Source organism: Cervus canadensis, chromosome 21 (genome assembly GCF_019320065.1).
Source record: "Cervus canadensis isolate Bull #8, Minnesota chromosome 21, ASM1932006v1, whole genome shotgun sequence".
In the NCBI taxonomy this organism is placed as follows: domain Eukaryota; kingdom Metazoa; phylum Chordata; class Mammalia; order Artiodactyla; family Cervidae; genus Cervus; species Cervus canadensis.
The window spans coordinates 3,275,211-3,287,257 of record NC_057406.1 but is presented as its reverse complement, the minus strand read 5'-3'; the positions used below and the strand labels follow the sequence as shown (position 1 = coordinate 3,287,257).

The window sequence follows — 12,047 nt, the reverse complement described above, 5'->3', positions numbered from 1 at the left end:
TCTGCCCCGGGAGTCTGCAGGCCATTTCTGCTAGACCCTCTCCACAGACGGAGGCAGGGACCCTGGGCGCTCACCCTTCCCTCCTGCCCCAGTGATGACAGCGTCCCACGCCCTCCTCCACTCCAGCGTCCCAGGTTCAGCGTCCCGGATGCTCAGCGTGAGCATCTGGTCAGCAGTGAGGGCCCCTCCCCGTGAGCCCGAGGGTCCACGACAGGGACGCCAGCTCTGGGTTAAGGGCTCAGCCCTCTGAAGACAGATGATCCCAGAAATTAAGGGGAGACTCCCAGGGAAGGGGCAGTGCCGGGGCCCTGCCTGAGGCCCCACAGGGGAGCTTAATAAACACAGGAGGGAGACCAGGAGCCCCGCGGGCAGGACAGCCCCCTCCAGCGTCTCCGCTGCTCCGTCTGGGCGGGTGGGGCTGGCTCCACCATCAGGGTTGCTTCTCTAGGAAGGAAGCCGACTGTTTAAGCCCGGAGCCCAGAATAGCGCGTCCTGGGTCCCCGGGGTCCACAGGCATTGGCTGTGTGGATGGCTCAGCCCCCGGCCCGGCGCGGTAGGTGTGGGGGGCGGCATTCCCCTGCGCCTGCTACCAGCGGCCTGTCTCCGCCCCTCCAGGGTCTGCACCTCTGCCTGAGCCTGAAGGCTGGACCTGTGGCCAGACCCTCGAGCCCGCCTCCCCGGGCAGCCCCATCCCTATTTCTGCAAGGCCTGTGGACCACCAAGATCCTCCCTGCGTCGACCCGTCCCCGAGACGTGGCCAAGGGAGGCGGCACTGCAGACGGGCCCTGGGGGTCCCCTGCCCTGCCGGGCCGCGGCCTCACCCATGTTGGCTGTGACGATGACGAAAGGCCGCAGGTACGTCCTCCGCAGGTTCCGGGCCACGTTGCTGAAATAGGCTTCGAAGCGCCTCAGCAGCTGTGCGGTGCCGGCCTCGCTCCGCTGGATCTGCTCCCAGGCGGCCCTGGTGGCTGGGGCCAGAAGGGCGCTGCCCGCCTGGACGACGTCCTGTTCAGACAGACAGACAGGCGGCGCTCAGCTCACGAGCGGCCAGCCCACGGGAGCCTGATTAAGGAGACAGGGCCGGGCTCTGGGGAGCCTTCAGGACCAGGCTGGGCCCAGACGGTCAGAGATGGGGAGAGACGCTGGGGTCTAACCTCTATGGTTGGGGAAGCCTTGCAGGGCTTCACCCCGAGATGCCCAGGGGAGAAGGCAGGCAGAGACGCCCCCTGGATACGTCGGCAACCCCACCCACCAGGAGAGCCAGGCCTGGGGCCCCTGGCCACTGCTGAGCCCACAGGGATGCCTGGTGCGCTCCGGTTCCGGTGACGCCCTCTCCTCGAACACTGCAGATGAACGGGGGGCAGGGTGGCGAGGACTCGGGGTGGGGGGGGGCCATGACCCAGACTGAAGGCAGGATGAGAAACTTCTGTTTGCAAACCATTGGAAACGGGAACAAAACTCCCTTGGCCCAAACCCTCAGGCCTGGATTGAAATGCAGGTGACAGGACCTTCCAAGGCCCTGAGGACTCTGCATGGAGGTTCCCGGGGGGCTCAGCACGGACAGGAAGGTTCCCCGGGGGCTCTGCGTGGACCGGGAGGCCTTAGGAGTAAAGCGGAAACACGAGGCAAGGCCAGCCACCCCCTGACACAAGAGCAGCTTATAGGCTAGATGAACGCATCTCCTCACTGATTATTCTCAACAGACGCTTCTTAGGGACCAAACACTGAACACAACGCAGGGCTGTCACTAGGGGGACACCAGGCCACCCGAGATCGGGACCTCAGGGGCCGGGAGACCCCGGCGCCCACCTCTTACAGGCTGCGTGCCCTTGGCCCCCTGTGCCGCAGATTCCGAAACTGTAAAGCCGGGCAACAGTGGGCTCCACAGAGGATGAGTGTGGCAGTCAGCGGGCTGACTCAGGTGGACCACCCCGGACGCTGGTGTGCAAGCAACATCACTGTCTTCCCCGTCAGGCCTGCTCCTAACCCTCGCGAGCCCCCTTTCCTGCTCACTGAGCGGGCCTGAGCTCACATGGGGAAAGTGGGGTCTTGCCCCGAGAACACTGCACGCGCCGGCCGGTCACAGCCCCACCTGGACCCCGGGACGTGCAGGGGCGGGGGGCCCCGTGCCCGCCACCCACTTACCTCGTGGAAGTCGGCGTCCCGCGTGGCCGCCAGCTCGAAGCCCTGCTGACTGCTCTCGTGCAGCAGGACGCGGCCCAGCAGCTGGTAGGCCGTCCGCACGTCGTTGCCGAAGAGCGCGGCTGTGTGCTGCGTGGCATTTCGCAGTGCCCGGGCCAGCCGCAGGGACCGCTCCCCGTCCATCTGCGTCTCGTTCCGGCTCAGCTTCTCGTTCTGGGTCAGGGAGCAAGCGCCAAGTCGGCCCCGGGCCCTTCCCGGGACACAGGGCCCGTCGCTTTCCAGTGGAAACCCCCTTCTCAGGGAAGAAGTTTAAAAAACCCCCAGACCCCCAGATGGCCGTGGCACACTCAGAAGGAGGGTGTGTCAGGCTCCAAAGCACCTGGAGAAAGAGCCCAGGTGGAGGAGGACCAGGGCAGGGACCCCGAGTCTGCAGACCCAGACGCGGGCCGGGGTCTGGAAAGGGAGGAGGAGATGGCCGACCAGGGGCCCCAACAGCCGTGCGGCCCTGGGCCTCGGCCGGCCTGGGACCACGCGATCCCGCGGGCCTGGACGCCCAGCGCCCGCCCACACCCCAGGGAGCAGCCTACCATGGCTTTGAGGTCCATGAAGGAGACGGTGGTGCAGTTAAAGAGCTCCGGGGGCAGCCAGCCCTTCTCCCCGCTGCAGTGCCGGACCGCGTTTCCTAGGGAGCAGGGAAGGACTCGTCGAGCCCAAAAGCTGACTTGTGAACCAACCCCTGGCTGGCCCAGGGCCCGCGGGTGCCGTAGCCATGAAGCCAACACCGCTCTTCCCTCAGGTCTGGGGCCACGCCCACATCTGCCCAACATTCACAACCTTACAATTGACCTGGGCTGCTCAGTTACACTACGGGTGGGCAGCTGAGCGAGTCCATGAAAAGATAAATCCGCTGGGTGGTCTCTGGAGCGCCCACCGTGTCCACGGGACTGCCCTGATCCCACTCGGGGCTGGTGCTTTCTGCATCATCTCACTGGACCTTCCGGGGTGTGGGTGCAGGCATCACCTCCATCTCACCAAGAGACCTCCCAACCCTCCCACCACTGTGCTCTTCACATTTTCCATGTGCTCTTTCCAGGTTTTGCCATTTACAACTGACGAAAAAGTTATCTTATTCCCCTGGCACTTTGGCTAAAGGAAATCTTTGAACATGGAACATCTGGTGAGCTCCGATGCCTTGGCCAGCCCTCCCGCGACCCCCATGCCATTGATCGTCCTGCCTGGAAAGGAGGCCAAGGGCCACACCCCGTGGTACTTACCCACAGACCCTTTGGGGCATGGCACCGCGGCTGGCTGCCCGAACTTGGTCTGTGGCCACCATATGCCAGCCTCAAACGCTCTGGGGCATCCGTTGTAGATCACTGGGGACAGAGGGGAGAGGCGCTCAGCCTGGCCCACAGGTGTGTGGTGCTCCCCGCACGCTCCTCCCAGAAGGGAGCCCAGCCCCACTGAGAACCGGACACCACGTGCCTCCACCATGGCTGTGAGAACTGGGGAGGGGGACAGCGGTGCTGACCCACGCCTCCTGGGGGGCCAGCCGCTAGAAAGCCAGGCAGACACAATATGACCACAAGGCTGTTGGGGGCCCTCCGTGCCCCAGGGGAGTGCAGTGCACGTATGCACACCCCTCACCACCCCCCCCAGAGGCAGACACACAGTGGCCTGTCCCTGCCACACGGCCTGAGCGGGTCGAGGGCGATGCAGACCTTCGCAGCCGAGGACGGTGACCTCGGCGAAAGGGTTGTCGCAGCGGTTGCACTGGCGCCCAATGACCCCGGGCTTGCAGCTGCACTGGCCGCTGTCCATGTCGCAGACGCGGCTGTGGGAGCCGTGCGGGAAGCAGTCACAGGGCAGGCAGGCGTCCTGCCCCGGCGGCCTGTAGTAATTCTCCTGCGGGAGCCAGAAGGAGAGCCTGGATGTCAGCGCCGCAGAGGCCCCGCCCCTGGACGTATCCTGAGTGACGTCAGGGTTCCAGCCCGGCCGGCCGGCCTAACAGCTGCCGTCCACCCACGGCCTCCAGGCCGATGGCACCTGGGACCCCGTGCTAGATGGGGCAGGGGGTCCTCCCTCACATCTCAGCAAGTGCTACTAACTGTGGGCCAGCTTCTGTCCTAAAGAGGATCTGAGACTCAGTGGCGATCTATGCACTAGGGTACCAGGGCGGCTGATGGAGTTGTTTTTTTTATAATTGTAAGAAATTAGGAGCTGTCTGAACATCTGTCATGGGGCAGGTTGGGGTGATGGTCAAGAACACAGGCTTCGGTTTTGGAAAGTTCTGGATTGATGCCCAGCTGGGTGGTTCACGGGCCACAGTGCTTTTGGCAGATCACTCAGTCCCCAGAGGTCCACGGGTCGCCAGCTGGAACCTGGGATAGGTGGTGACCTGGGCAACCCGTGGCCCAGGACACAGTGACACAGGCTTCCGTGTCAGGCAGGGACATGGAACTGTCCCCTGGGAGTTCCAACCGCATGCCTTCAGGGGCTGGAGGGGGCACTACACATGGGCAGTCACTCTGGGAGGGGACACGGACGTCACTATCACCATTCACAGTCCTTTCTGCATTTGCTATAACTTTTTATGAAAAAAAAAAACAAAAAACCTAGGCATGTTTTCCCCAAGTACCCTCCCCACTTCCCCTCTGCCCTGCTCCCCACTGAGGCTACGACCCCATCTACCACCACGTGGCTTGCGTGGTCCTGCTCTGCTGGGGCCCTTGAGATTCTTCAGACCCCAAGCAACACGCAGACGTCAGACAGAGCGCCAAAGGCTGCAGAGAGCCCCGTGAGGGCAGGGTCCCTTCCTGGGTCAGCAGGCCCGGCCACCAGACGGCGCGTCCCTCCCAGCAGCTACTGTTACGGACAGACCTTCCCTTTGGGATTCAAGTTACTGGCAGCTCACGGCAGTTGTTGACACAATATTCTGAAGGTACGTGGTGATTTCCAGGAGGCCAAGGGGGCCGGGGTTCCACGTGATTTGGGCTGAGAACACAGGCTGTGGGTGAGGGCGACAGGTATCCAAGGCGGGGGGAGTGGGCAACGCTAGCCATATTTATTTACTTATATTTTTTAAAAGATGTTTTATGTGGGCCATTTTTTAGTCTTTACTGAATCTGTTACAATATTACTTCTGTTTTATGTTTTGGCTTTCTGGCCATGGGGCACATGGGATCTTAGTTCCCTGACCAGGGATTGAACCCACACTGTCCACATTGAAAGGCTAAGTCTTGACCACTGGACTGCTGCCAGGAAAGTCCCGAGCCACCAGGAAAGTCCCTCATATTTTGAATGTTGGTCATTGCTGGGTGGTTTGATAAAAGTCCCGAAAAACGGTCAACCGGGGGGAACCATGGCTGCTGCTGAAGATGAGGCAAACTCACGGAAACGTCTCAGCTTCCGAGGGCCGCGTGTGGGGCTGAGCCGGCAGGCCTGGGGTACTCAGGGTGAGCGCCGGGCTCTTGTGCAGGTGGACGCGTGTGCCCACCCCGCCCCCCGGGGCCCACGGGCTGCAGGCCTCACCTTGCACTGGCACTGCCCGCTGGTCTTGTTGCAGTCGGGGTCGAAGCCTTTGCTGACCGCACAGCGGCAAGGCCCGCACACGGGGTTCCCCCACCAGCCTCTGGGGCATGGAAGGTCGATTCTGTTGGGAAATCAGACAGCCGTGGAAGGTATGTAACTGCCCCTTTTTGGAACCAAATGGAGGTTGGAGGCCTGGGCCCCGACTGGCCTGGATCTGGGCACCCCCCACCCCTGTGAGTGGTCCGTTTCCCCCTGCTGGCCTCCACTGAAGGCCTTAGCTTTTCATGAGCTATGCCCAGCCTTCAGGGGCCCAAGTCTGGAAGGGGTCACCTACAACACTGCTATTTCAGTGGTTTGCCCACTTTTCCCTTCCCCCGGGAAGACACAGGTGATGCCCCAACCTAGCCTCCCACGAGCACCATGTCAGCAGGTTCACACTGCCCAGCAGCCCCACCAGGACGCCTGGCCCAAGGGGAGGGTGACAACCACCCGTTCATGCCAGGCTGGCTCTCCATGACCCAGTGCCACCCAACACACGTGTCCTTCAGGCTCCACAAAATGAAAGCCTGCCCTATGTTTACTATCCTGGCTGATGGCTTTCCATCCGCCGGCCCACCAGCTGTCAACCCCTCCTTCTCACCCATTCACCTAACCAGCAGTTATTAAGTACCGACTGTGTACACACTGGGGGACTACGAACGACTGGGACTGGGTGGGGCTCCAGTCTGCTGTTCACGGATCTGCATCGACAGGGTGGGGACCCCAGAGCCGTGGCATCCTGCCCCTTCCCCCTGCCGCGTCAGCCCTGCCCTACAGGCAACGCCAGGCCTCAGGGACACCACACGGCCTCCCAGCCGGTGCCCTGGCCTCTGGCTTCCACTGCTGGAGCCACATCCCACCCGAGAGTCGGAGGCTCTCTGACACCCAGTCTTGATTCCCCCCACTGCTTTCCTGCGGGGCCCCTGTGGCCTCCACAGAGCTGAGCCCTGTTCCCAGTTTGCGGGCAGGCCCTCCACTCAGGCCTGGGAGTCTCCCCAACCCAGAAGCTGCCTGGGACAGTAGGCGCCAGCTCTGCCCGGGACTGACTGACCCTCTGAGCCCCTCAGACAGGCCTCATCCCATCACTGCTCGCCGGCTCTGCCCTCTGCTGTGCCCCCTGGAATGCCCCGCCCTTCGACCTCCCTGACCATCCCACCATCACCGGGCAGGCTGGGCGGTGCCGAGTGATTCCCGCCCACGGCCGGGGTGACAGCACACACTCTGGTGCCCAGCGGGCAGAACAGAGCGAGGTCCCTGCCGGGTAGAGCAGGCTGGCATCCACACGGCTCCCGCACCGTGTGGCCGGCACTGGCCCGGGACCACCAGCCGCGACTGCACCACCTCTCAAAGGGGCTGAGGTCTGGTGTGTGCAGAGCCCGCGGCCCCTACCTCTGAGGCCCACACTCCTGGGCTCGGGGGGCCGGGAGAGCGCGGCGCCCCCAGTGGACAACGCAGAGCAGAGTCGATTACGACCCCCGACTCGAAAGGTAAAGCGTTTTCTGTAGTTACACTCGCCTTCCCACATCGCAGCCCCTGCCTGCTCTGTGCTCAGCTGGGCTCTGGATAAACGAGCTCCGCTGTGCGTTTGTGGGGAGGAAACAAGCTCAGCAGGGGTTGGTGAGAGATGCCCAGTTGGATTCTCATTTATTTCACACCAAAGTGGAAAACACGTCCTTGTTATCCAGAACCACATGTTGTTGTTGTTTAGTCCCTCAGTCATGTCTGACTCTTTGCGATCCCACAGACTATAGGCCACCAGGCTCGCCTGTCCATGGGATTCTCCAGGCAAGAATACTGGAGTGGGTTGCCATTTCCTCCTCCAGAGGATCTTCCCGACCCAGGGATCGAACCCACATCTCCTATGTCTCCTGCATCGCAGGTAGATTCGGTACCGCTGAGCCACCTGGGAAGGCTTTTAAATGCTGTAATGAAGCTATTGTAAACTCACTGAGTGGTCATGAAGGGAGAATCAGATGGAGGGGATCAAAAGGTACCACGCCTACTTGGGGTTCAGAAACGAAGGGCCCGCCGCCGCCGGGAACGCTCACCTGTTCTCGCAGTACTGCCCGTAGTGGCCGGACCCGCACTCGCACACGTAGCCGCGCGGGGACTCGGGGCTGTGCACGCAGGCCGCCACGTGCCTGCAGGGGTTCATGTGACACGCGTCCACACACCTCCTCCCGAAGTACCCTGCGGGGACAGGCCAGTGTTACCCCACCCCGGGACCCGCCTCTCACACCGCAGGTCCGCCTTCCGCCGGGGTGGAGGTGGGCGGAGACCCTCTGCGCGAGGCTGCGTTCGCAATCTGCAGCCGCCCCAAGACCCCCTTTCCAGGCTGCTCTGCGGAGAAAAGCCGCAGAGGCCCTCGGAATCACGGGAAGCTCGGACGCTCGGGGGGTCTGACCTGGAAACACGCCCTCGGAATCATGGGAAGGTCAGACGCTCAGGGGGTCCGACCTGGAAACACGGAGGACAGGGCCTCCCAGGCTGCCCGGGGGCAGGGGAGGCTGGGGGAGCTGGCAGTACCAGCCAAGCATCACCTCGACAGTCAGAGGCGAGCACCCAACATATAATTCGCAAATGTGTGCCTTTCACTCCTGCCCCCTCTATCAGTATGTGCCCGGAGGATACACCCGGGAGCGTCCCTGCCGCAGGTGAAGACAAGACAGGACAGGGGCCCCTCCTCAGTCACAAGACACCACTCCGGGCACCACAGACCCGCAGAGAGCTGACGGCGGAACCAGCGCCCGGCTCGGCGTGCCTTGGTGGGTTAAAGCACCGAAGGCGCCGCCCCCCGTGGACGGGCGGGTGCAGGCAGGGCCGGGTGGGCGCCCACCTCTGTCACACTCGCAGGCATAGCCGTCCCAGGTGTTGCGGCAGCGGCTGTGGGGAGGGCAGGGGCCGGAGGAGCAGGGGTCCTCCACCTCACAGCCGTCCTTCACCCTGACCTTGAGGGCGTCGTTCATGTTCAGCGTGGCGATGTTGGTGGCCGTCTCCCCCATTCTCACTCCCTGCGTTTCAGAAAGGGGGGCCCAGAGTCAGTCCGGCAGGGCTGGAGGAACCCCCAAAAGGGAGCCAGGGGTGAAGAGAACCCCAGATTCTCTTGGGTCCCTTGCTGCAAAAGTGAGGCCAGGATGCAGGCACTGCTGCCCCTCCCTAGGTGTGGACCCCAGGACGGGGTTCAGGCCGTCTGGGATGAAGACGGAATAATTCCATGTTCTGATAATTCCACGGTGGGGGTCACAGAGGGAGCATGAAGCAGAGCAGCTGCTGGAGATGGAGGGCAGGGCGGCTTCTGGGAGAAGCAGGTGGGTGTGCAGGGGCTGTCCAGAGGGGAGGCGACGTGCAAGGCACCGTGGGGCCAGAACGGAGGTGCAAGGGCACAGGGGCAGGCGCGAAGGGCTGTTGCCTGCAGTGGGAGGCTGGGGGCGGACGGACACGAGCGAGGAATCGCTATAAACAGCTCCCTCGGGCTGCCGGTCTAGGGGACGGCCGTGGGGCCGGTCCAGGTGAGGATGGGGGCTGCTGCAGCAGGCGGCCAGAGGGAGGCTCTGGACGGGACATGAAGGCAGGGCTGCAGGTGGATGGTGGGGTGGCTGGGGGCGGGGTGTGCAGAACTCGAGGGGAGGCGGGGAGGAGGAGGGCCGTAGGTGGGAAACAGGATCTGCTCAAGTTGGGTGGGCGATTAGACAAGTGAACTCGTTTTCTGAAAACTAGCAGGACGATCAATGACACCAACGGCGGTGCCGGCCGCCCCTGAGGCCACCGTGGAGGCCCAGGGCGGGGGTCGGGGAGGGCGCACGTGCGGGGTACCTGCATGCAGCCCCGGAAGCCGCGGCGCACGGACACCTTGTCTTCAGACACGCCCCCCACGATGAGGCTTCTCATCCGCAGCCCAGGAAGCTGGTTCCCGATCTGCATCGTGTCCTGTGCAGAGAGAGGGGCTGGGCCACTGCCTGCAGACACCCGGCTGGGAAGGGCGCTCAGAGGCTGAAACCCAGCCACACTGGGCCTCCCCACGGCCTGGGGGGCGTCCCTGCCTCACACAGGGGGCCACTCAGCCATTTCCATGGACAGCACAGCTGTGTATGTGTGAGACGGGCGGGGTGGGGGGAGCAGCCGGAGGACACCGTCCTTGTCCCAGCCCGGCCACGGTGGACGGCTTGGGGACGTGGGCCACCCTCCTACTTCCGTCTTGGGCACCGCCAATGAGCCACCGTGTAAGAAAGCTTGATAAACTAGAAAACGTCAAACTCATCCGTGGTGGCAGGAAACTAGGAAAGTCTCAGCCGGATCCTCAAGCTCAGAACACAGCAGCTGTTCATTCCCAGAACCAGGTGCGGGAAGAGCCTGGACTCCAAGAGCTCTTAGGAACCACAGGGAAGCCCCCCAGTGTGTGGGGGTCCCCTCGACACACCTCCGGTCACCTGGCTCACACCCTGCAGATCCAGCGTTCTCTGAGTCACCTGCCTGGCATGCCACCTGCCCAGCTGGGACAGGTGTACCTCTCCGGGGCCCCTCAGCCCCCTCCGGCACCTCGGCTGCATGGCTCCCCCCACGCAGGTCCATCTCTGTACCCCAGAGACAGAGCACAGAACGGCTGTGGCTCAGGCCAGCTTTGCTACAAGAAACCGCTGCTGGAGGCATGGCTGGCAGCCAGGCGGGGACACACAGCTGGACCGAGTCCAGTTCCTGACGCCGGGAGCTGCCCGTCTAGGCAGGGACGAGGTGCAGGCACCCAGGACCCCAGCATAAGGAGGAACAGGAGACCCGAATTCAGGGGAGCCCAGAAAGCACTTGTCCAAATCCACAAGCACCAGGCCCCTGGCGGGGTCCCCCCGCGTCCCCGCAGGCCCAGGAGGGGTCCGTCCCAAAGAGGCTGCAGAGGCCCCTCACCTGGTCCAGGCCGTAGTCCAGGGTCATGACTGCCAGGTACTTGATGTCTTTGCCCTCCTTGGCACTCTTCAGCTCAATCAGCAGGTGATGCCACTCCCCGTCGGTCACGCGTGACCTGGACAGCTGCATGGACACCACGTCCGAGGCGCCGTGGGACACCTCGAACTGGACATGGCTGTTCAGGATCTGCAGGACGGGAAGAGCGATGGGGATCGGGGCGACGACGACAAGGTACAAACACACTGCAGTCTCTTAAGGAACAAAGTCACGCCAACAGGCTCACAGCAGGGCACTGAGTCACGGGCGGGCTTAAACATCGGGCAGCGTCTAATTTGCTGTTGCTGTCACACGTTCCAGAATCACGTGCCTTCTTCTATGGTGAAGTGAAGTGAAGGGAAAGTCGCGCAGTCGTGTCCGACTCTTTGCGACCCCATGGACTATACAGTCCATGGAATTCTCCAGGACAGAATACTGGAGTGGGTAGCCGTTCCCTTCTCCAGGGGATATTCCCAACCCAGGGATTGAACCCAGGTCTCCCTCATTACAGGCGGATTCTTTACCAACTGAGCCGTGAGGGAAGCCCAAGAACATTGGAGTGGGTAGCCTATCCCTTCTCCAGCAGATCTTCTGGACCCAGGAATCAAACCAGGGTCTCCTGCATTGCAGGCAGATTCTTTACCTACTGAGCAACCAGGAAAGCCTTTCTTCTATGGCAAGAAGCACCAAACATTAGAAGAGATCAAGTAAGATGGAGCCCACTGGACTTAAGTATCGGGAACAATCACAGATTCTGGTGACTACTGGGCTCTTATCTTTGGATGTAAATGTTTCATTTTATGGGATAAGATTCAGGCCACCATGTTCAAATGTATGTAGGAAAAGACAGAAGTCAGCATGGTAACTGGCCTCAGATGTTCATGTTTTAAGAAAACATAGCTGGGGCAATGCTGAGATCATGGTTCCCTTTCTGAGATGATCATGGAACCCCTTTCACATGGTTCCCAGTGAAGGACTGGGCAGTTTGGACCAGCCCGCCTCCTGAGCACACCCGGGATAATGAGGCAAAATCTTAAAGCACAGCTGTCCGAGGCACCAGTGACCCAAGCCACTGCAAGTGACAGAAGCACAACCAGGCAGAAAATGGGGATCCGAAGAAATGTGCTCAGTGCCTGGCCATACGGCTGTCAGAGGGCTCTGGGAGGAACCGCTGACGTTGAGAGCTGTGCGAAGCTTTCTTGGCTCATGGGCCTGGGAGGAAAGGAAGTGGAATTCTGAGCCTGCCCAGGGTGAGGGCTGCAACCAGAAGCAAACATAGGGGATAATGGCACCACCATCCTAGTTTCAAACTGTCTCTCGCTTTTCAACATGATGTCCAACATTCAATCAAAAATAACCAAGTACATGAGGAGAGAGGACAGTGTCTTAAAATAGACTCATGG

At 61.9% G+C, this 12,047-nt stretch overlaps 1 protein-coding gene across 2 annotated transcripts in view; it reads right to left on the bottom strand.

Moving 5' to 3' along the window:
* Positions 1-12,047, bottom strand: part of CELSR1 (cadherin EGF LAG seven-pass G-type receptor 1) — a 142,219-nt gene that overhangs the window by 26,982 nt on the left and 103,190 nt on the right. For both annotated transcript variants that reach the window (XM_043440781.1, XM_043440780.1), the window contains exons 10-19: positions 10,609-10,794; positions 9,526-9,639; positions 8,549-8,723; positions 7,761-7,902; positions 5,674-5,794; positions 3,864-4,047; positions 3,417-3,518; positions 2,730-2,824; positions 2,146-2,355; positions 822-1,005 (exon numbers count right to left, since the gene is read on the bottom strand). In XM_043440781.1, coding sequence (XP_043296716.1) covers positions 822-1,005; positions 2,146-2,355; positions 2,730-2,824; positions 3,417-3,518; positions 3,864-4,047; positions 5,674-5,794; positions 7,761-7,902; positions 8,549-8,723; positions 9,526-9,639; positions 10,609-10,794 — 1,513 coding nt within the window. The remainder of the gene's footprint in view (positions 1-821; positions 1,006-2,145; positions 2,356-2,729; positions 2,825-3,416; positions 3,519-3,863; positions 4,048-5,673; positions 5,795-7,760; positions 7,903-8,548; positions 8,724-9,525; positions 9,640-10,608; positions 10,795-12,047) is intronic.